General features: G+C 37.2%; 1 protein-coding gene across 1 annotated transcript; it reads right to left on the bottom strand.

Moving 5' to 3' along the window:
- Positions 1 to 582: 582 nt before the first annotated feature.
- Positions 583 to 23,387, bottom strand: LOC114058722 (guanine nucleotide-binding protein G(t) subunit alpha-3-like). The gene is made up of 8 exons (XM_027886302.1): positions 23,270 to 23,387; positions 16,891 to 16,933; positions 14,133 to 14,274; positions 10,616 to 10,773; positions 6,653 to 6,781; positions 2,434 to 2,563; positions 2,082 to 2,235; positions 583 to 773 (listed from the first exon to the last, which is right to left on the bottom strand). Exons 1-8 carry the CDS (start codon positions 23,385 to 23,387, stop codon positions 583 to 585), a joined length of 1,065 nt encoding a protein of 354 aa, XP_027742103.1.
- Positions 23,388 to 24,119: the final 732 nt, after the last annotated feature.

The raw sequence follows: 24,119 nt of genomic DNA, 5'->3' as shown, positions 1-24,119 counted from the left end.
TTAATGGTATGTCATTTTTAGTTGTATATGTAATATGAAAACAAAATGGAGTGTAAGTTATGTATTGATATTGTTTAATGCTATAGTTTTCTTAAGGCTTCAATTATAAATAAAAGTCAATTATATACTATATATGTTATATATTGTCTTTTTTTCTCTCATCACTAGAAAACACAGAATAATGAGGTGTGCCCAGTTTCCTGAGAAGTGTTGATTGCCTGATCTGGTGGAAGATATCACTGCCCATGGCTGGGAGTTGGAACTAGAGGATTTTTCAGGTCCCTTGCAAACCAAACCATCTGATAATTCTATGATATTGATTTAAATGGGAATGTGACTTTTATTCCAGTTGGATTTATCAGCAGCCGGCATCTTTGTGGAAAAGGAATAATTTTTTCAATCTTCTTTGATATGGAAACTCACTGTTGGTCTGAAATGCTCAGACTGTACCCAAGGCTTCAACTGACTGCTAACGGGTGTCTTATTGATACTGTTTCTTACCTAGAGGTTTGGTTTTTTTTTATTTCAGTCAGCACATCAGATGAGGAGAGGAAAATGGACAGAGGTTCTGAGCATGAACAGCTAAAAAAGCCCACAGTCTTTCAGATTTTCTTTGATTATAATATCTGTGACTGCATCAAAAACAAATTTGACATTCTGGGTGTCCGTGGCACAAGTCAAGTGACAATATATCTCTTTATCTTGTTTCCTTATGTTCAAATCTAGGAATTGTTTCTTGATGTAGTTTGCAGCATCTTCAAACGTGTTTTGTCCTAGTGGAAAAACCAGCAAAAACAAGACAAGACACAATTTCAGCTGGTACTTCCTTATAGCTACAAAGAGACAAGAATCTTTTTTTTCTGACTCTTTTTTTTTTCTTTCTTTCTACTGGAATTAACTTCACTAGGGGTGAAAATTTTGTATCTAAACTGCCCCCCTAAATCTAAATTCCAATGCCTAACTAGAAGTCCTCATTTATAAAGTGAAATGCTCCTGAGTAATCCAGTGTGAAACAGTGAAGGACCTTCAAGACAAAGAAAGTGAGAGAAACAGAAAGAAAACTGAAGGCACGCAAATTCAAAGGGATTCAGATACCTAAGAGACAAATTTGGTGGGAAATATAACAAGAGATAAAGAATTGAAGAAGGAAAAAGGGAAAAAAAAATCAGATGTTTTTATATTCAGTCTTAATTTCTTCATGCAGCTTTTCTGCCTTTTGGTAGCACTCCTTTAGAGCAGGAGCAGGTGTGGACACTGGTGCCACGGTCTCGCTGTAAGTCTGGAGCAGGGAGTGGCTGCTGAGAGCCCTTGCTGGCTCCCGTCCTGTCTGTGCCTCAGGCAGGGTGAAGTGGTATAGCTCCACTGAGTCTAGTACATCATGTCTGATTATCCCACTGAGCAATTTTGGGTTGCTGTGTTTATTTCCTGAGAAATGGAGTGATGGAGCTGTTTTTCAGGCACTACACAGAACCCATTTTCTAATAATAATATTGCTTTAAATATGCTCCATTCTGGACACTACCTATCCCACATACATTAGGTTAATACTAAAATATGAACAGATTTTGGTTTTTCTCTGGCACTTCTTGACATAGCTTTATATATTCTCTTGCATCATCTGGGAACATCTGGTATTATTCTTATTTCCAGTAGACACTACCGTGACATACAAAAAGAGGTAGACTTCCTTGATAGAATGAGTTCTCAAAATAGGGACAAAAACCTGGATTCAGTTATGGTGTGTGTGAGTGACAAGTGATTGCACTGAAATATTGGCTGGGTTCATCACACCACACTTCAGCCATCTGAAACTTCTGGGTCATTCAGCTTCCCCTACCACCAATGGAGAGAAATAAGCTTCTCCAGAGAGAAAGACGAACCCACCCAAGGGTAAGCATGGTGAGTAGGTGAGATGAGTTGAATTCTGGCAATGTCTGTCTCACACCATTCTTTTTTGAGAAAGGCTAGATGCTTAGATAAGATGCTGAATATATAGGTGACCTGAGTCAAAGTCTCCATCTTTAATGCATGGTCTGCGCTAATCATCTGAATGTATTTTTTTCTGAACAATCCAAACTTACCATTATACTCGGGAAAGCAGATATTCAGATGAACTTTTGTTATTTTCTCTTGAAAGAGGTCCTTTTTGTTTAGAAACAGCACAATGGAAGTGGCTTCAAAGCACTTGTGGTTACAGATGCTGTTGAACAGATGAAGGCTTTCGTGCATTCTGTTCTGTTGAGAGGTAAAAGGTAAATATGACAAATCTCATCTCCATATGTCATTTTTACTGTAATGTTCTTTACTGGAAAGAACCAATACAGTGTAATAGCCTTTAAATGGTTATCAGGGAACAGGAATAGTTCTGATATGCCATCAGAAAGTACATTAAAACTTAGAAGCAAAAAGGGTTGTTTGTCTCTTCTGACTCACCACTTCTTTATCTTCCACCAGAACCATGTCATAGGCACTGAGTGCAGCACAGAATATGATGCAAGTAACTCCCTCAAAGCAATGAATCCACTTTTTTCTCTCTGATCGCTGTCCACCCACATCAAACATCCTTTGCAGAAAAAATAACATATGTACAATGTAAAGCACTAACTACTAAGGATGTAGTCATGCTGTTAACGCACAGAGTTCAACTGGAGATGAATGACAAATATTCAGCTTTTCCAAATATTGATCTGTTTCTATCCCAACAGGTCAAGGAGTGCTATGTGTTATTCATGGCTTTGTAGTGGGCATAAAACAAAATGTAAAGGCTTAAATACCTGCATGTAAGAAAAACATTCAGTACTTTCAGGTGGCACTGTGTGTTGAGGAAGTAGGGCTCTGCATCTCTGCATAAGGGCTCAGTGCAGTACTAAGACCTGCAGGCAAGGATTTATTCAGGGCAGAGTTCTGAAACATCGATAGAAGACCCTCAAGTTCAGTGTCATTTGCTCCTTCATGGTTTTGCTTGCAGTGAACTGACATGTTGATGAATAAGGCTTGTGACTGGAAGTGAGTCACAGGTTGACCCACTGGTTATGTGTGACTAGATTTTGCCATCTGCTCACTGCCCTGGTGCAATCACTGAGCTTGCTGCAGTATGCTTGTGGGGGGAGGTCTCTGCCCTATCAACCTCATTAGTTGCTCTTTAAGCAGCAATTCCTGGAGAGTAGGAATCCCTTCTTTTGTAGAGAGGGAACTGTAGGGGTGCTCTTGTCTGCATTAATGTCCTTCAGGCTTTGCCAGGAAGTATTACTTTTACATAGTGTCATATGAACTTTCCATGGACTCTATACAGGATTCAAAGCCAACTGAGCACACCTATATGGGATCTAGTTAGGGCCCAACTAAGATGGAGCTGCCATCAAAGGTACCATTGTTCTGCTTAGCCCTAGCTTTCAAAATTCCCACTTATATTTGAAATTCTTCAGCGATAAGGGATAGGACATTCTTTTCACTATTTTTCTGAAATAAAAGTGATGTCAAACTTGAAGATTTTTCAGCTGCATTATAAAGCTGGAAGACCATAAAAAATCAAATTTATCCTACTGTTAGGTTTTGTCTTTCCTTGTGTGCATAACGACTTTTCCCTGTGCTGCCTGTTGCTGAACTTAAAACTGTAAAACATAATCTCCTGTTGCATTAGCCCTTTCTTCAAGAAGGTGCATTAGATCTGTGGATGTATCTCCTGCAGTATCTGAAAATTAAACACAACTCAGTTCTTATAGCAATGAATATATTGGGATTCCGTATGAAACAATTATGTCAGTAGTAAACAGCAAGAATAATTTGTTACTGAAACACTGCTTTTTGCAGTGTATTGATCCTCTGTTTTCTTCACCATCAGCAGTGCAGCTGATGGTAAAAACAGTTATTATTTATCATTTTTCATTTTTCACCCTGCTTAGAAGAAATGAAACTCTTCCCAATGCTCATAATGAATTGCTCTGCTGCTTAGGATCAAGGAGAGAATTTTTTTTCTTGTACATTTAATCATTTTTTTCATCACTGGGTGTCTATAAAAGTGAATTATTTTTGAAATCAGGAAGCTGTTGTGGAGCAAGATTTTGAAAACAGTAATGGCATTCTTCCAAGCATATCTTCATTGAGTTCAGAACACCTACTAAAGAGTGATTTCAGTAGAATAAATGGTCTTGACTTTTGGCTGTGAGTAGTGCCCAAAAGTCAACTGCCTTCCTTGATTTGTGGTATGGCACTAAAAAAAAAAAAAAGAAAATCTTGAAAATTTAGTCTGCAGTAAAGTTTTGCAAGGATTCATAATCATATGAGCCCGTATTCCCTTTCCTGCAAGCTTTTAGCATATGGCCCTGTGAATATTCATGAAAAAGTCTGTTAATATATGACAAGATCAAGACCACAGGCAATGCCTATGGGCAGTTCTTGTGCTAATCTTAGGTTACTTAGCTCTTCTCATGCCAGCCCAGAACTTAACATGTGCATATCTAAAACAGAAGTCCTTCCTTGAGTGGTAGAAAATGAGACGATCTTTTTCTTTTACCAAGATAGTCAAAGTTAGTGTAGAAATCTCTATATTTTCCCAGAAGTGCTCTAGCAAAACTTAGCTGCAGATATGGAATTAGCTGTATATTCATTTAACAGTACACAATATCAGACCTGAAGACTAAAATAAAACCTGCCTGATTTCAGTCACACTCTTCCTGGCACACCAATGGAAACAAGAGTAGAAGAGAACCTATGAAGATCAGATCTTCTTTTAAAAATATTTAAATATATTCTGAACTCTAAGTCAAGATTAGTGAAACAAATTGAAGAGTTCATGAAAGCTAAATTATACTAAACCATCAAAGTAACTACTAAGAAAAGAGCAAATAACAGTCGATGCTTTCTGTGCAACTGTAATTTAGCTACAGTAATGGAATTCAGACTTTTACTACACAGATTCAAAATGTTATCTGCCTAACTCAGTTCAGAAGAGGAACAAGTGTTTAGTGAATGAGGCATCTGTTCATAGGGTTTTTTTTTTATCCATGTGTGGCTTGTGACCCGAAGCCCAATCAGTACATCAGCCAAAACTCACTCTGAATGTGGAAGTGTTCCTCCCTTTATAGATGTTTCTATGGTACTTATCAAATTTAGCACAGAGTCATCAGGATCCTCCAGCTGTTTTGCACAGCTCTGACAATACAAAGTAGCAGTAACTGGCTGGTTAAAATGGATTTATAACTGCTCTGCATCCCTACAGCAGCTCAAACCCCTCAGACTATTTTGTAGTGATTTTACCTCCTATTACTCAACTGTCTGCAACTAGCAAAGAGTTTACTCACATAACACTATGTGATGCATAGCAGAAAGGGTAAAACTGCTGAGGTTTGTGTCTGTGCTGGCATTAGGAACCTTCCTCTTGTTAACAGACAATTGTGTAACTAAATTTTCTGTTGTGCTGTATTTCAGTTAGACCTAAACACAAGTGCTGGTATTCCAATATCAGGACTGATAACATCCATGTCAAAGAGCGTTTGCACTCTGGTGATTTCCTTCTCCACCCTGAATTTATTTCTTACATAAACTATGATTGTAACTGAAAGCACTCAAATTTCCAGCATATAAAGCTGTCTGGAAATATGATAATCAGAGAAAAAGGATATGGGATTGTGCTATAGAATTTGTGGGTAAGTACTGAATTTTCACAAGTCATCAGAGTATTAATAGGTGATAATAATTTATATTTAGGGCATCTACTTCAGAATCTCATCTTGCATATGTAATGTCTGTTGTGTCAAAGCATCTGTGTGGTAGCATAGAGGGCTTGGGGAATCTTTAATTGGCACATGATGAGAAAAAAAGAAGCTGAATGAAAAATTTAAAAGTTATATTCCTCATGCTTTATAAATCTGTCTGTCTCTACAGGCAGTTTCTTGTCTAGACTGCATTCCTCAGTATGCACCCCAGCCTTTAAATTAAGAATTAAATGGATTTCAGTCCATAGAGAAAAGCATTATAGAACATTGAAACTATCATAATTCATTCAAATCCATTTCCATGTGGTATTGGATGTTTTTAATTGGTTCACCAAGCATAACAAAGTCTTGAGTAAATGTGTAAAATATTTCAGTCAAATTTCTCAGAGGCATTATTTTCAAAATTTTTTTCTGATTGTTTTGCTTTTCATCCTAAATGAGCATGAAGGCATGCATGATAATGCTGAAATTTCCTATGGGACAGAAATTATTATATATTTTTTTTAACAAGTGTTTAACAGTGCTAAGAGCAGTTATTTCCATTCTCAAAAGCAGAGTGAAAGGTTGAGAGTGCATGCAAATTGATAGTCATCAAATGTTTTTGCATGCTGTTAAGGACATTTAGGCAGGCAAATTTCATAAATGTCACAATTATTCAAATGGCAGGATACAACTAATGCTTTTTAGACACTTACATATGTAAAAATATCCTCTGAGAACCTGATATTCTGAGACCTCTGTTTAATGGTTCATTATATGCTCAAAGTTGGAGTACTGATAGTAAAATATCTTGTTTTTCCACTGTGTCAAAATGTCAATAAGATTGGATTCAAGGATATCACAATGGGATTATCTGTATTATAATAGGTCAACACCTTTGAAAGAAAATACTTGAGAAAGATAAAGCCCGAGAAAACTGTCAAATGTGGCTTTCATACCTGAAGTTCAAATCCTTGAAAGAAAACTGAGTCTCTATAATCCCAGTTGTCTGCACTCGGGAGTGCAGAACGTCTTGCTCACTGGGCACATAGTCTGACATTGCCAACCTGTCCAAATCATTGAGGTAACTAAGGAGAGTAAAAAAGAAATGGAGGTTGGTGAAATCAAAAGGGGAAAAGTACATTACACAATTATTTCTTATTGAGCCACTTTTAAATAGGGAATGTAAATTACACATTTAAATACAATACTAGTGCGTTTTATACACCTTCGCTCCACAGTCCAGAGCCTTTCTTTTTTTTTTTCTTGCATGTAGAAGTGTAATTTAGTTGTACATAATAAATATCTTTCTGAGAATTTCGGTTCATGAAAATCCTTATTTTTCCAAGGGGTGCCAAAAAAACACCTTGTCAGGTAAGGGGTTTTGGCCATTTTGTCTCAGCAAGTGGGGTTTTCCATCAGAGGGGAAGAACCACAAGCATCTTTCAGAAACAGATGCATTAAGAGTCACCACAGCATCTCAGACTGCTGGCAACAGTATCTTCCTTCCTAAGTGAAAGAGAGGGCATAATATTTTGGAAGAATTCACTTTTAAGGGCTATTTCTCCTGTCGACCTCTCAGTTTACAAGAGGGAGGTACATGGTAATTTTAAAAAAATATATTTTGTAATCAAAACAAAAAACTTTAATGAAGCTCAGAATTCCCTGGGTTAGTATTCTAACAACCCCCCGGAAAGGTATGGATTACCTGCTTTTATTTCTGGCATACAGAGATAAAATCTGCATGAAATGAAAATCCAAACCAGACCTTGAAGCCTGCTCTTGTCCTATCACCAACCCTTCTCCTATGTCTTCTAGGAGCACACAGCTCTCTCCATATGGCTGGGCAGAGCCTCTGAATCCTACTGGTTGGACTAGGAATCTCTGGAGGTCTTACGAATTCACAAAAGAAAATGTGATGAGTGGGTAACTTCCTACCTTTTAACTGCTAATATTCAAATAAAAAACAAAGCCAAAAGCAAGAAGCCACATATAGCAGTTGAAACATTTTCAAGCTTTTTGGTGTCCCAGTTGGCACCATTCCATTTGCAGCCTCATGTCTCTGACAAAGAAAATACTGTCTCTCTAAAGTTTATTAGGATTCAAGCCACCTTATTCCCCTCTCTACGCTGTCTGCCCAGCATCAAGATCTGCTGTTCAGTTTAACCAGAAGCTTCCAAAACAAACCTCACAGCTCCTCATCCTTGTCTGCAATATTTAATAAATCAGTAAAATAATAAAAAGAATTAAAAATAGTAAAATTAAGTACAATAAAAAGAATTAAAAAGCTAGAATCTTTCATTTGGATGTTTCCAAGTAATGCTTCCAAATGGGATTTTTTTATTTTAAGTTGAATAGACTCCATCCACTCAGCAAGGAGTGCTGATCTGTATAATTCAATGTTTGTCCATTATTTGAGGCCAGGAAACAATGTGTTTGGGTTTCTTTTCTTTTTAAAAAAAGGTAATATATATGCTTCTCTGAGTAGGACCTGAGGCAAACTCAGCTCACTTTTGTGTAAGGAAGCAACAAAAGACAATTTGTTATTCACAAAGCATGTAAGCACTAAACAAAACCATTTTATATAAAATTGCTTATGAAGTTCTGGTAGTTCTTAGTCACAAATGCCTAAATTCAATTCAAGACAGACAATCGTAATTACATACAAAATTAGACCAAGTTAATTATCTAGCTTATGGAGCAAGAGAGGCAATTTCAGACTCCCCCTAAAGCTGCAGGCAGCTTCAAGGGGAGACTCTGCAGACCAGCTCTTCACTAGCAAAGGAGGGAATGTAAATCATTAGGTCAGTCTAAATGCTGATCTTTCTTTGGCTTGAATTAGGAGACATGAATCCTACCCTGAGAGGCAAATGACTGAGTAAGCAAGGTGCACCATGTACTACTGGTAGCTATACAATGACATTTAAGGTCACAATTTATAATCTCTATTTTGCCCCTTCTTACTCATCACTCCATATTAAAATAGAATTAATTCCAGGTGAGTCTAAGCAAAAAACCCCAGCCAAATTTAGTATGGAGGTTTTTTTTTTCTATTATTCATAAGATCTCAATTTTTTTCGCCAATTACAACACACAGAGGAAAGGCAGTGATCAAACTTCATTAGCATGAATTAATAATGAAAAGTCTTAGAGAAGATAACCTCAGAAAGTCAGAGTTTACACAATATAAATCAATATTCTTTGTAGGAGCTGACTCACAGGAGCTGAGGAACAGAGTTTCAATTTTAAAAGAAATTGAACTGCAGCATTAGATGGTTAATTGACTGTAGCTGGCTTTGAACTGATCATTAGAAACCCGGCAGCAAGGGCAAATATTAAGTTGATTTTAATGGTTCAGAGTCAAAGGCCAGACTTTCAGAAGCATCAGGTGCTATAAGATGAAGACAGAGGATTAGCAGGATTTTCAGAAGCGTTCAAGCAGATGAAAAACATATCACTGTAGAGGTTTTTAATGTAACTCTAGCAATAAATAATGGTTATGGACACAGTCTGTATTAACTTACTTAAATACTGAAACTTATTGCAAGTTAAAACATGACAGAGAACATAACACTGGGAGGGAATTAGCTTAGACTCTCCTGTCTTCTTTTTAGACAACAAAACCTAATCTGCCAGGCATAGTGTCCACAGTAGAATGTTAGCTGGAAAACAGGTAATAAATATTTTTTTTTTAATGTAAAGAGGTAGTTTTCCTTTTAATTTTGATGGTTTCTTATAGGGTTTTAGTGCTGCGAACTGCAGCGGGGCCTGTCAGAAAGGGTATGTTAGGAAACAAAATCTTGCTCTGCCCTATTCCTATAGGAATTCAAGGCTGCCATAAAATACTGTAAAATAAAGCACAAAGAAATATAGGCAATATTTTCTTTGTTTAGGAATCTTGCAGAAAGGTCTTCATTCTTAATATTTTCATGGTATATCCCCTGTACTATCTACAATTAGTGAGCTGTGACTGCCTTCAGGTTGCCTGGCTCCCAGCCCAGCTTCTAGTCATGTCTTTCCCTGCTGAGTAGAAGGGACACCCCACACCTTGGAAGGCTTCACTCTGCTGGTGCTCTCAGCCTGCAGGAGGAGCTGCAGGAGCAGGGAAGCCTCCAAATGCAGATGGAAGATGGACCTCAGCTGGAACAACCCTCTGTCCCAGATCTAGAGTCAGGCTTGCACACGCTGGGAAAACTCTGATCCAGGTGACACCTCCCTTCATGGTCTCGTATGAGCTGAGCAAGAAGACAGCAGAGCAGGACTGTAGCCTGAAAGAACAACTACAGAAGCAGCCAAGCCAGGGAGTATGAAAAGTATAAACCCACTGAGTACATCTAAGGTAAGAGATGAGCCCCAGCTGAACAGTGACCCTTTGTGGGGTCAGAGCTGAGCATCCATAGTCCCCTTCTTATCTGTCTGCCACCTCCCATGACACAGAAAGAAGAAAGTGAGGCTGTCATGTTGGAGAGTGGCTGCAGATGGATGCTGACATGGTAATGGCCCAGGGAACATCGATACATGCAACTGGATCAATTTAGAAGAAAATTTTTATAGTTTTTCTCCAGGCTTATATTTAGCAGCTGGAAATGTGTGCAAAGTACAACTCTAGGCAGAACCTAAGCCATTTCATTTCACCCTCTCCCCCATTTTTTCAGTCTTAAAATTAACCAAAGAGTGAACAGGCCCTTTTTTCATTTTCTTTTTTTTTATAGTTTAAACAAAAACAGAAACAAGTTGTACCTTAATTTTAACTTGTTAAACATTTCTAATATATCATGAACGCTAGCAAAAACCCCTCATTCTTTTCCTGGTTTACGAACAATAATTTCCACAGGCTGCACGTGAGGGATATCTCTTGTCTCAAGGCTTCCCTAGCTGTCCATGCAGCAGTAGCCAGCTGCTCAGCAGCTGCTGTCACCTACTAGGCTGCCGAGTCACTGAGCTGGTACTCTGCTGCCCTGGCGAAGCAGGCCTGGGTCCCGCCGTCGCGCCACAGCTGTTTGATGAGCTCAACCAATTCAGAAGACATGTTGCCATCCTCCAGAGTTGTTGCCATGGCACACAGTTTCCTTTCATCTTCCTAAAGAGAAATTTCAGTAAATATTGTGCAAGGGTGCTGTGCCCTCCCCCCACCTCCCTGAAGACGTGCTTGGTTTATAATGAGTTGCAGGGGCAAAATTTCTCATTTTCACCTTTTATTTCCAGGTAACTGTATGTGCCCTTGTGTGTAAACATCCCTTTACAAGCTCACTTCCCTTCAGCTAGAGCCAAGGTTAGACTTAAATCATGATACACAGAGTTTTCATCTTTTTATTTTTTTTTGTTTTGTTCACACAAGGTCTCAGTTTCATCTTAGCACAAGTATTCACAAAAAGACCAATTTGGAAGGAAGGGTTTTATTGCAAGAGAGAGTATTAGGGTATCAAAAATTAAATTAACTATATCAAAGCAGAAATCTATTGATAAATGTATTTTTGAATGTATTTGGAAGAAAAAAAAATTAGCTTTAGGCCTCAGTGAGGAATATGGAAAATTGAATATAACTAGTGAATGGATTTCCTATGTGTTCTTTTATGTGGGAAAGAAGAAACCTGCACCAGAATAAAATCCCAAATATTTAAAATATATTATTCTATAATTTCTTCCTTTTGTAGTCAAATCAAAAATACTTCAAGTAATCTATTACATTAAAAATAATATTTCTTTTCAGTAGTTAACAGCTTAGGAATTTACTGTAAATAAAGAGCATGATTAAAATAGAGTCATTTGATACACTGCCACAGCAGGGGATAATTATAAAATATAATTCCTTCCTAGTTGTATAAGTAGACAACTGAAGTGACTTTCAGTCAATAGCTAAAAAAGTATAAATGGATTCTGACAGACGCTGTTTTGGCAGGGAGTATGTTTTATTCAAAAATAGAAAACATCTTCACAATAATTTATTTTAGGAATGTGCTATATCTTTATCTCTCCATAGAAAGTGAAGTTTATGGAAACTTCATAGAAGTCAGAAACAGATTAAAAATGAAACACTGCATGTTTTCTGAAATTTTGGAGAAATTAGTTTAGCATGGGGAAAAGAAAAAGGGGGAAAATTGTCACTAGAAAATTGCCCTTATTGGAACAAGGAAGGTGGACAGCTGAATAACTGCCCTCCTACATTAAACCCCACCATCTCCTTTTTACCCCCATCCTTTCATGCAGTGCTGGGATCAGCAGAACTGGGTCACACTTTGTCTTGTGTGCCCTGCATTTGTCTCCAGGGTTCAGCTTCAAGATAAGAGTTTGAATATTCTCTCCTTCAAGATATGACATATCATGTAATGACAACAGTTATCCACCTGTGTTGGATTTGTTGGTTGAATGGCCTCCAACAAGAAGCCTTGAGCTCAGAACACGCAGTGAGGTGTGGGGTAAATGTTCATTGATTATTATGCAAAAGGTGGCAAATGTGGATTTTGGTTCTTACATAAGGAAGGAAGATAGCAGATTGAGTTTATCATAAACTTGATTTGTACAATGTTTTGTTTCTCACTGGCATTTACACGGACTTCAGATGATTTTTCATATTAAAAATAGATTGGAATTTAGAAAGAAAAAGTACCTCCCTCCCCAGAACAGATGTTCTTCAAATTAAGCTCTGAGGCCCTTTCAGGACCAGTAAGAGATATTTGCAGGCAGACCTGGAACATGGATAAACCCATTCCTTTTGAGACCAAAGTAATCCCAGTCCTTGGACTAGATAACTTTAGGAGGTTAAATTTGGTCCAGAACACAAAAAGGTACAGCTGAAATCAAAGCTTATCTCAGAACAACTCAAGCTTACCAAGAGCTCATGATTTTATATGAAATGGAAGCTAAGTTTTTTGGGATTTTTGGAAGAAAAGGCAAGGATTAGTGGTCACATTCAAAAAAATGAGACCAAAATTTCTACTTTCTTTAAAACTCACATCCAGATTGTTCTTACATAGCTTGGGTGGAAAAGAAGACAAGCACTGCAAATATTTTATACAGTTGTATTCAACCATGTTCCTGGAGGCCTCTTCTGCAATGACAGTAAGAGTGAGCTGACTGTGCTATAAATGATAAACTTTCAAAAGCTGTATTTTCCAGAATTTGATTATATATAATACTAAGAAATGAACTGGGCTATTTAACAAAATTTTCAATTCCCAGTTCTCCGGGCTGCGAAATCCCTTGAAAAGAATGTCTATGAAACTGGCATAGAGTGAGTATGTATAAATATCTCAGAAAATTTGGCAGGGCTGAGAAAAGAGACTGAAACTAGGGCACAGGAAGAACATATTTCAATTACAGGTGGCAAACAGAGTCTGGACCATGGGCTAAGATATCATGGGCTAAGCCAGGACCTGTGGCTAGATGCTGCAAGGTCCAGCTGTCTGAGGCCATGTGGATTGATTGATAAGTCCTTATGCAATACAGCACGTTAACATTGGCCTATTTTCTGTTTTTTCTATTTTCTGTTCTGCTTTTGGGCTTTGTTATGTTTGTTTGAATGACTTGCATTCATGGAAAACATTTAATTTCTATTTTTGTCAAATGCCTGTGTGAGCTTTAGTAACCTCTGAAGCTCTTGTTTATCATTTTTTAGGCCAAAGTACCACATGTCACTATAATGAAATGTAGACTTTTGGAACAAGAAAAGCTCTTTCAGATAAGCAGATGTTATTCCCGCCAAGATAAACCTCTAAGGATTAGACAGAATTTGCCAAAACTGGAATCAACTGCTATTCTGACAGGCCTTTGAGAAATTCTCGGCAAGGTCTGAATTACAGGCAATAGACTAAACCATTGCACACAGAAAAAAAAGTTTTTCCTTTATTTCTGTCCCTGAAAATTCAATGTGATTGACAAAAGATAGCAGGTCTCCTTGTTGTGGCCTTGCCTCTATGTGCCTGTGCAGAGGATTGATAAATGTGCCAGAAAAGTCAGACTCCACTTCCCTGTGGTGCCAGTGGGCCAGTACTGCATCCATACAGCAGGGAGGTCTCTGCTCCAGGAGCAATGCCAAAATGAAATGCTCCCAACAAGTCTACATTACCCTTCCTTACATGGCTGAACCCCAAGGTTTGTTCATAAAAGGGAAATATTTTTTTTACATTTCCCAATAGCAATAAATGACTAAGCAGTGAAGAAAAGGTTCTGTTGTTTTGGATTTTTTTTTTTTATAGTGTCTTTGCAAGTTGAACATTTCTTTTGTAAAAATCAAAATGGATATTTATGCAAAGGTTAGACCTTTGGGCATCAGTCTTGAGAAGATGAAAATACATCCTGTCACATGTAAATTGAGTAGTACTTGGTTTCCACTGCCATAAAGAAAATACGGGACCCTCTTTGTTCTACTAGTCTCTACTATTATACTACAAAAAAAATGTGTTTCGATGTCTATTTCAAGATAAAGATTATCATACTCACAATTCTAGCGGGGTTTTCGTAACTGATTCCTAACTTAGTCATTGCTTTCACAATAGACAGGATAGACTGCACTGTGTTACTGTAAACGATAGGTCTGAACTCCATGCGCTCCTGGTAGGTGAAACCATCTTTATGGATGATCCTGGTGTAAAAAAAAAAAAAAAAAAGAAAAGCTTTTGTGGTCAGCACAAGAAAGAACTTAATCCATTTGGTCGTTGGAAAAACATTTATCAATGGTTGATCTGCTGATTCTGCTAGAATAGTGAAATAGCAATTTATTCATCTATGTGAGCTTAAATCTGTGCACCCAATCGGACTGAACAGGTACTGTTTTTTTACCTTGTGCATCAGTATAAGATAATGTATGATTCTGGAACAGGACTCAGGTCCATCCCTGCAGGTATAGGGTGCATTGCTGTACTTAGATCCCAAATCTTTTACTATTGGAAACTAAAATGTTAGTCATGGGTTGTCACATTGCTTGTTTAGTCATTCTCATTTTTATCCAGAACCTTACCTAGGTTGAAAAATTATTGCAAAAAATATTTCAGCATTGTGAGACTCTTATCAAGAAAATAAGGAAAAAATCTTTAATATTCTTTATATGTCAGTTAAAATTTCTAGTTATAGAAAGGTCTTACTCTCATTATCTACAGGCTATGGAGACATGCATATTACTTCAGAGGGTAAAGAACCTTAGCAGTCAATTTCAGTAATCTGATTCTGACAGAGAGATTATCATTTCATAAGTCTCCTTGATTTGTGAATAGCATGTTGTTAAAGTTCTCAAAATCAGTGTATAGATTATATTGTGACTCAGAGACATCTTATTCCATGAGTTGTGAAAAAGGTTGAAACATTCACCCATTTGGACCAAGCAAATTCTCAGTGAACAGGCACCAAACTACACTGGCTGCTGCTGGAACCGAGGTTCCGTTCTTCCTGACCTCAGGTGTTTAGAGTTGAAGGCCAGGTTATCAAATAAAGATTTTCTGGCCTTTGGGGTTTATTTTTTTACCCCAGTCTTGCCAGAGATACAGTCAGGACAGAGCTACACAGGCAGAAAGGGGTGAAGTGAAAGGATCTGACAGGTTAGCACAGAATGAGTATAGGTGTGTGTCTTGGGGAGATTTGCCCTTCCAGGGGAGAAGTCAGCCCTGTCAGAAAACCCAGATCATAACTGATGTGTCTTAATATGCCTCTGATTTACGTATGTCAGAAAACTCAAAAGTTGCCTTCTCGTGCCTGTAGGAATAGTATCTATAGGAAAAAAAGGCTCTCTAAAATGTTTTCCCAATCACTTCTAGACCAGGCAAATCTATAAACTCTCCTTTGAAGATTTAGTTTTTTGAATGCTGTTTCAATTATGAATTCAGATGAATTCTGAAAGATTCAGAGGAATCCCATTGAACTTGGGAGAAAGAAAAAGGGGAGTTCCTGGAGGAATCCCCATTTTATGGGTGCAGCCTTCTGTTTTGTTTTTTTTTTTTTTTTCTTTCACAAATGAAGGCTTCTTTTTAGATAGGTGGCTTTGATTCAGTTTCAACAGGTATGATGACTAAATATTTTGTTTCCTGCACTTCATTTGCTGAATTATTTGTAGTAGCTTTGTACTGCTAACTTAGAGCATACCACAGAGATACTCAACTTGGTTTTAAGAAAGTTAGATCACACATTGGAAATTATGTAGTTAGAAGAACAGAGCTCCAGAGATTTTTTTCTTTCTAGTGTCTCTCATAACCATCCCCATCTTTTTAGGGCCTTGCAGCATATCTATATTTCGAGCATCGGTAAATATTGTGCAAAGCTTAGTGGTCGGATATAACTTGGATTGAAATCTTCAGACTGAGAAAAGTGAGGTTTATTAATGAAAAAAATTATATTAATAGGAGTAAAATTTCCATGATTTTGTTGAAAATTGTGTTTTCAGCAGAATTATTTCTTTTGTATCAGCCTTCTTTGGAAAATAATAGGCTTCACTTAAAAAAACCCCAAAACTGAAATTGCCTTTTTTTTTATTAACTGAAAAAAATCCCTTAAAAAGAAGTCACTGGTTGTGACAGAAAGATGATATTTATACGAAAAATGATCATTTTTTGAACAGTTTTCCTATAAAATAATTCATATTTGTGATCAAGTTGACAGCACAGGGCTTTAAATATAACTTTCATCTTTACAGTGTTCTGCCCCCTCCTCCATGCTGTAAAGGCTTATTAGCCTTCTGAAAGTGCTCAGTTCAGAGGAACATTTTAATCTGCTCCTATTTGGGGAAGCTCTGAATACAATAAACTTCAATGGTTTGCTGAATAGGGAGGGTCTCCTGAATGGAACTCAAACCAGAAATAACTTTATCCACCATTTAACTGGAGAAAAAGGGTTAGCAAAGAATTTGATGGATGGTTCTGAATCTGTCTTATTACAAAATGAGCTACTTAAATAATAGAAAACTGTTCTTATGACATAATATTTTTATTTAACCTTTTAAAATGTATTGGTTAAGATATTAAATAGGTAGGGACACTTAAATTCAGACTTGTATTACTGCTTTTGTACAACAGTTTCCTTGATTTTTGCACAGGAAGAGATTGGTGCTTACAAAGTGACTTTTTATTTATTGTGTGGTTGAATGATAACTTGATTTGAATGATATTTCTTTGCATTTTATTCAAATAAGTGTAAACATTGTAATGTCATTAGCTAGATAGCTTATACTACAAATACCAAATTTAACAACTTATATGCATATTCAGATACTTACTTCATTTGCTTTACAATAGTGCTCTTTCCTGACTCTCCAGCACCTGCAGAAGGGGAATGTTGAGAAGATGTGATTGATAGATGAATAAGAAGCAAGTACTAAAAATAACTCTCTGGAACACAGAATTTTCTATCTATGAAGAAAGGTACAGATGTTTTAGATTCTCATTGTACCAACTATAAACCCTCTCTAATGTCCAATTGGATTTAAAAATTACAAAATATTGGTACAAATATTAATTCTGGAAAGGAAAGGGACATTTAAAAACAAAGGAAAGTTCAGTCAATTAAGAGAAAAATATAGACATTTTAATTAGCAAGGAAGTAAAATGTGGGTCATATTTTGATTTCATCTCTGGCTGATGGGCAGGAAGACACGAACAAGCTACAGCTTCAGATAGTGTCCTATTCATTCCATGATTTGTAGCTGCTGATTTAATGTGTATTATGACCTTTTGTAAATCAAATCAGCGAGCCCCACGCCCTTTAGCCAGCCTCTCCGAGAAACTGGAAAAGCAGAATGTGGAGACTTGCATGAGGTCAAGTTCATGATGCAAAGGCAGCACATGAGCACAAGACTTGACCCTGATGTTTTGTCAGTTCCTCTGCCCCATGGTGTTCTGCCATGAAGCAGTGTGGCTGGGAGTGGGAAACCTGCAGAGCAGCACAACAGTTCCAGCTTGGGAATGATTCTGCAGGAAAACCCCCCAGCTGGCAGGGAGGTAAAGGCATCTGCTTGCACAGCCAGTTGCAGAACTAGGGTATAGGTTTGACCAGATTATGTACAATTAATTTGCCTTCTTATCTCATGGAAAGTGAGTAATTGCAATGTAAACTGTCTCCATTGGATATCAACAGGAGTGAGTATCATCTTCGGTCAATGACAGTGATGAGGGTTGGCAAGAGCTGCCCAACAAAAGATGGATTTTGAAAGCACCTAAAGAGAGGATTCAACTTTGAATGTGAATCCATGGGACAGGATTCATCACTGCTTTTCTCTTTGTAGATTATTATTTGCCTCATGGGACCATGTCAAAAACTTTAGACAAAAGAGAAAATCTGGGGCATAGGTTTTTTAACCAAGGGCTTCTCAGTGAATGGAACAAACAGATTACAGACTTTCCAAACACATTTTGTAAAGCTAATAACATTCAAATGACAGGGATTAATTTACTCAAATGAATCACAACAGATAGCAAACCACACGCAAAGCATTTTCTGAAACCCTTGAAAGGAATGGTAGAAAACACGGGAGAAAAAACAAGCCCATGCAAAATGGGCTGATGCTGCCATCTGCCACAGTTTGGGGAAAATGCAAATTTGCTGTAGATAATTTATTATTCTTTCCATGCCCCTCTGAAGAACTAGGTAAAACCCTGTCAGCAAGGTGGTATTTGCTACACCTTTTGTAGGGAAGAGAGGAGGCTGTGCTGAGAATTCATACATTCACCTCACAGAAAGATGCCAGGAAACATAAAATAGAAATGAACCTCTCTTCCAGAGCTGAAAGAAAATGTTAAAATAGAGTGGAAGGCATAATTTGTATCTTTTGGATGTATTTTTCTACCTTTGTTTATCTTCAATTTATGATCCAATAGTGCCTTTATCTAAACAACAGATGACTTTCAGACTTTGGCTTCATTCTGGAGTATCATGTTAGTTGTAGCAGCATTGGCTCCAACAGGAATTGGGTCAGGAACAAGTTACTTTGCACCTGCTGCCTTTATTCCTTCGTCTTCCCATGCAGCCTGCTCCTCTGGCCAGTCCCCAGAGTGGAAGAGCAGGAACAAACCTGCATTTCAACCCACAGCAGTAGCCTTGTTCTTGCGGAAACAGTGGGAAAAGTGCATCACAAAAGACCTTATATGAAGTGAAGGCATTTCCTTGAAGCACAGATTTTCTAAATAAAAGACAAGAGCTCAGGTCAAACTTAGTCTTGTCCTGGAGCTCAGAAAGTTTAAATGTCATAGCCCATATTTTGCATTTCATATATTTAAACTCTAGCTTTTTCAAATTTCCCTCTCATTTCTGTGACTATTTCCTTGACATGGATCAACTCCCAGAAAATACAAGCACAAAAGTCTCAGTCAGTGCCTGAAACTCTAACACCACTCCTGGGAGCTGAAGAGTGTCCCCTCTGTCGGTAAAGTTGACCCTTCTTCCCAGAGACCACATTCACTGTGCCACAGGCCATGCCACATCCACCTGCAGTGAGGTGCTGTACATGCAGCTGGCTGTAACCTGCATCTCTTCTTGCTTTGGATATTCCAGAGCTGCACCCCACCTAGTCCCAAGCCCATTATGGTTCTGGACACCCTGGTTCTGAAGGGGAGACTCAAGAAGAAGTGCCATGTAGCATGGCTGCAAAGGAGCTGTCCCCCAGCAGCTTGACACACATTTCTCCAATTCTCTGGGATTGTTCAACCTCTTCTCTGTAGGCCACTAAGGCATTACACCAGAGCAGAAATAGAGAAAAAACTGGAGATGTCTTGAAAATGAGTAAGAGTCTCTCAAATTCAAACCAGAACAGAACCCAGGCCTTCAGCTGTAACTGTTTTTATAAGCAGAATTCGTTAGAATGGTTGCGGAGAGTACAAGCTCCTTTCAGGACTGGCATCTGCTGAGACACTGGAGAAAGTTCTTTGTATATATTAAGGTGCTTTTGAGTCTCAGATCTCATTATCTCTTTACAATTATAAATTATCTGGAAGGAAAGGTTTAGTTTAGGAAAGTTTCCGTATTTAAAGGTAAGGAAATAAAAAACCCCAACTTATTGAATACTCTGTTTGAAACCTGTCAGAAAAAACATTGACAATGACATAAACTAGCAAAAAGCAGGAAAAGAAAATATTCAAATTAAAATCAGAAAATGTTTCACACATCTGCCTGAGTCTTGTCTGTGCCATTCAGAGCTCTGGACTTCCAGACTGGAAATTGTATCTCCTGATCCTCTTACCATACTCAACAAACTTACTCCACAAAAGAAAGAAACTAGATGAAAAGTCTAAGCTCTGACTATCTTGAGAGTCTTGAAGTCCTTAAATGCTGATCCACCCCCTAAATAAGAATATCAGTGCATTACCGTCAATAGGATTATTGGGCTGTCTTTGTGCTCAAAGTCTGTTTTCAGTGTGTTAATAACAGGAACTTAAGCATCAGTATTACAGTAACTGATTCATTTAACTGGTTTTGATTACCTAAACTATAAATGTCTACACTGCTACTTACTAGAGACTTCTAACAGTCAGTGGAGAAAAGTCTTTGCTACTAAAACAGCTTCTATTTTTGTTCCTCTGAATCAACTGTTTAAACTGAATTGTTTGAGTTAGCCCTAAAGAGAGTAAAGTAAGCTGAGGATGTTCAGGTCTATTTAGAGTGAGTTTTGTCCTGACACTGAAAACTGTAAATAATGAGGACGTGGAGTAATACCTAGATTCAGTTTAAATAACCATTAAAACTTTCAAGTTTTATTTATTTTCTAAGTTCTTATTCCTGTGAAACATCACTGCAAGCATCAGCTATTTTGGCCATATTTGCAATGTACACTGTACTTTGCACACCAATAAATTGCAAACAGACATCCTGCAAAGCATATAACCCTCATGTGATGTGGCAGGCCAGATAGGGCCCTGATACACAGGGAATAAAACTTTCACCTTGGAGTTTGTTCTAGACTCATAAAACAACCTGATTTTTTGGAAGCAGAGATATAGAGACCAGATTTGTTGGGGGATGGGATGGCTTTGACAGCATGGGAACACACATAAAGGTCTTAAGCCTTTTGGCTCCTGGGCAACTTGTGAGGAATGTCAGAATTGACATAATTTCCCTCCTTCCCCAGTTTATTTGGGCATGTCATATAAACTATAAATCACCTCAGCCAGAGATGTTTGCTCAAGTCATAGTACTTAGCATAAACATATGGGGTGTCTTTGTTTTCTGACTATAATTTCTTTTTTACTAAGGGACCCCTTGGAGGACACAGAAGCCCCACATTAGACATTAATAATCATCTCAAGAACTGGTCATTATACATTGGGGGTTTTTACATTTTATACATAAGAACAAAAAGATTCCACTGAAAAACTTATGATATACATATCGATTTTTTTCTGAGTGTTTTCTACCGATCTGCATATTGCAGAAAGAAACAATGGTGACATCTGCTCTGCAGTACAGAGACAACATAAGGTCTGACTGAACAGAAACCTAGGGTTAGGGTAGGACTAGGCTGGCTTGAATAGACCTATCCTTGATTTATGAAGTTCAAAATTTGTATAATTTCTGAGATCACCTCAGAGGTATGGAAAATAACAGGTACGAATCTGAGCACAGCAGATTTATTCCTCTCCTATCTGGCCATTTCATACAGTCACTACGGAAGGGGTTGCATAGTTTCCCTTATACACATTGCTTCAGCATCTGTGGTTCCAGGTATTCAAGAGACACTTTCACCCTGGCAGTGCAATAAGCTCCAAACAGACTTACACTTAATTCACATCATGCTTTTTTAAGAACAAGAAAATTAAAGCTGTTAAGCCAATAATACTTTTTTTCTCTCTCTTCAACATGTTTTTTACCAAGACCTTATGATCTGTTGTAACAGGAGGAAAAAGCCTTCCAAAATGTTACCCACTGACAAATTTGAATTCTTATCAGGTATGACATGAGTAAAGGAAGATATTGTAGAAATCTATAAACAGATTTCAGATCCTAATGATCATCTTGTCTCATGAAAAGAGTGCTTGAGCAGTTTTTGAAACTGAAATATGTTCAGATTTGAAATGAACTAAATAGAAGTCTTTTTCAAATAGCTTGCAATTAATCTCAAGGTATTTTGCTAAAGGTATCTTGAGGCTGATATTAATAGTGTCAGAAGAAGGCTGATTATATACATTAGGAAACGTTTAAAACTACAGTCCTTAATACTAAATACATACATATGTTCAGCAGGGGTGGGGGGTGGGGATAATTTATTTTGTGTCCTGGTATAAAACAGCCTTCAGTAATACTGGAAGGCATAAAAGCTTGAAGATCAAAATGCTTAACTTATAAATTCCTCTTTATCTGGAAAATTCCTCTTTATCCTATACATTCCTCTTAAAGGATTTCTTACATCTTCCTCATGGATAAGGTTGGATAAGGTCAGAGATAGGATGCTGAAGGAGACGAACCTTTTTCTAACAGTACATAAAAATGAGTTAAACTTTATGAAAATTTAAATGAAAATATTGTTCTGAGGCTATTTTTGGCCAATTGAAGCTTGCCTCAGTAGGGACAATGTTTTGTATAAATGCGGCACAGAAAATCTTTGCATTCTCTGCTGGACTGAAAATCTTTGTAAGCTGCAATCTGAATCCTGATTGTACATAAAGTGTCTAAAATTGCTACTATAACATTATTATATGAAAAACCTGTGCGATTTTCTCTTTTTTTTTTTTTTGAATAATAATAGTTAGGTTCTCAACAAGTATAAATAGACTTCTGCATAAGATGCAAAACAACAGAGTTAAGTCGATTTAGTTTATCTAAGGGATCTAGTTACATCTGAATAAATGTCAGTTTAAAAGCACTTGTAAGCACTGAGGTTACAGTAAAGGAAAAATAAGAATCATTTCAATGATAAAAGGCTGTGTTTCTATTCATTGGGAGAAACCAATGTAAAATCTTATAATAGGCATCATACTGTTAGAAGAAAAATATTAAGACAGTGGCAGTGTTATTATGTTCTTGGATATTTCTGCAAATTATTAAGGTAAAGAAGAGACAAGAATAAAGATGTATAAAGAAAAATATTTTTTTTTCTTTTGCCATTAGAGCCTGTGACTGCTAATAAATTGATCATAGTGTGAATTAGAAGTAGTAGCTTGTGAGAATATTCATCCGTATTCATCTAAATACCATTTTGATACATCAAAAAAGCCGTTCTAAATCATTTTTTGCTTCTGTAAAAAATGAAGTGCAACACTTTGGAAAATAAACAATATTAATACCTTTTGACACCTATGGATTGTAACCAGTTATCTTACTTAATCCTCCTGCAAATGAATGCATACAGATCCATGGGGAAAAAAATAAGTCTGTGCTATGTTATTTGTAAGCAATTATCATAACATTTATTCTAACAGTAGGTTTTCATTTAAAATTTTTCAAAGTCAAACATTTAAAATTGAATACATACAGTGACATGGCCCTTTCCAGCCTATTACTTGTGACTTCATAAGTGGCCACAACCAGAAAACATTTCATACACATATTATAGAACTGTTGTCTTCACAGCAAATAGTGAGGAGTGGGAAATTCACTGCACTGAAATATAATTCCAGAGCTAAGCAACCCCTCAATGGAAAAGAATCATGAGCAATTTTTATTCTATTTACCCAACAGTAGTAGTTTGACTGTTCTGGCTTCCCTCTCTGCATCTGCCTGGAGTTTCTTTTCCAGTTCTCTGGATCTCCTGGCTGACTCTTTGCTCTCCGAACTGGCTCCGCTGCCCATCTTGAGGTGTTAAAAATCCTGTGTGTCCAGCTGATATACTTCTTATCAGACAGGTTGCTTTAATTCAGAAGGACAACAGTCTGTGCTTAAAGAAAATTTAAAAATCCCATTCAACCTCTGTGGTCAGCCTGCAAATCAAATGGTCCTTTTTCAGCTGTCACATGACTTGGAGATGCCATAGTCAAGGATTTACATAGGGACACAAAAATGCAGTGTTATGATGTCATAGAATTAAAGTTGTCCATTCAAGATCAAATCAAGGTCTTTTTTTGTTCAGAGAGGTTCCAGTTTCACAGGCTTCAAAGAAATGTACAGAATGTCTTGAAACAATAAAATTGGGAATAATTACGATCGTAGTAAAATTTTCAGCTTGTGAATCCATGTGTATACCCTGAAGCCAAGGAAAAAAGAGCTTTAGATGTCTTTGAAGTATTTACATATTTTTTTTTCATCTTTCTCAGTGGTCATAGCTCTAAATATATGTATTCTTTATTTACAAACGACAGAATTTGAATTTACATGGTCAAGACATTTTTATTTTTATCTATTGACTAGCATGAAGAATATTTGCTGCATTTTCATGTTATGGCAAGTACATTTATTTTCTTGTAATGTTAAAGGACACTTTTATTTGTAATATCTTTGGAGTATTTTTGTGCAGCTGTTCCTTAATTAATGTCATATCTTTTCCAATTTTCTTAATTATTTTATTAGCAGTTATCAGTTTTGGCT

The sequence above is a fragment of the Empidonax traillii genome, unplaced genomic scaffold, assembly GCF_003031625.1.
Source record: "Empidonax traillii isolate 1590-97213 ecotype Southwest subspecies unplaced genomic scaffold, ASM303162v1 scaffold185:size1678824, whole genome shotgun sequence".
NCBI classification, from domain to species: Eukaryota; Metazoa; Chordata; class Aves; order Passeriformes; family Tyrannidae; genus Empidonax; species Empidonax traillii.
The sequence above is the reverse complement of the archived record's forward strand: the minus strand, read 5'-3'. Positions and strand labels throughout refer to the sequence as shown.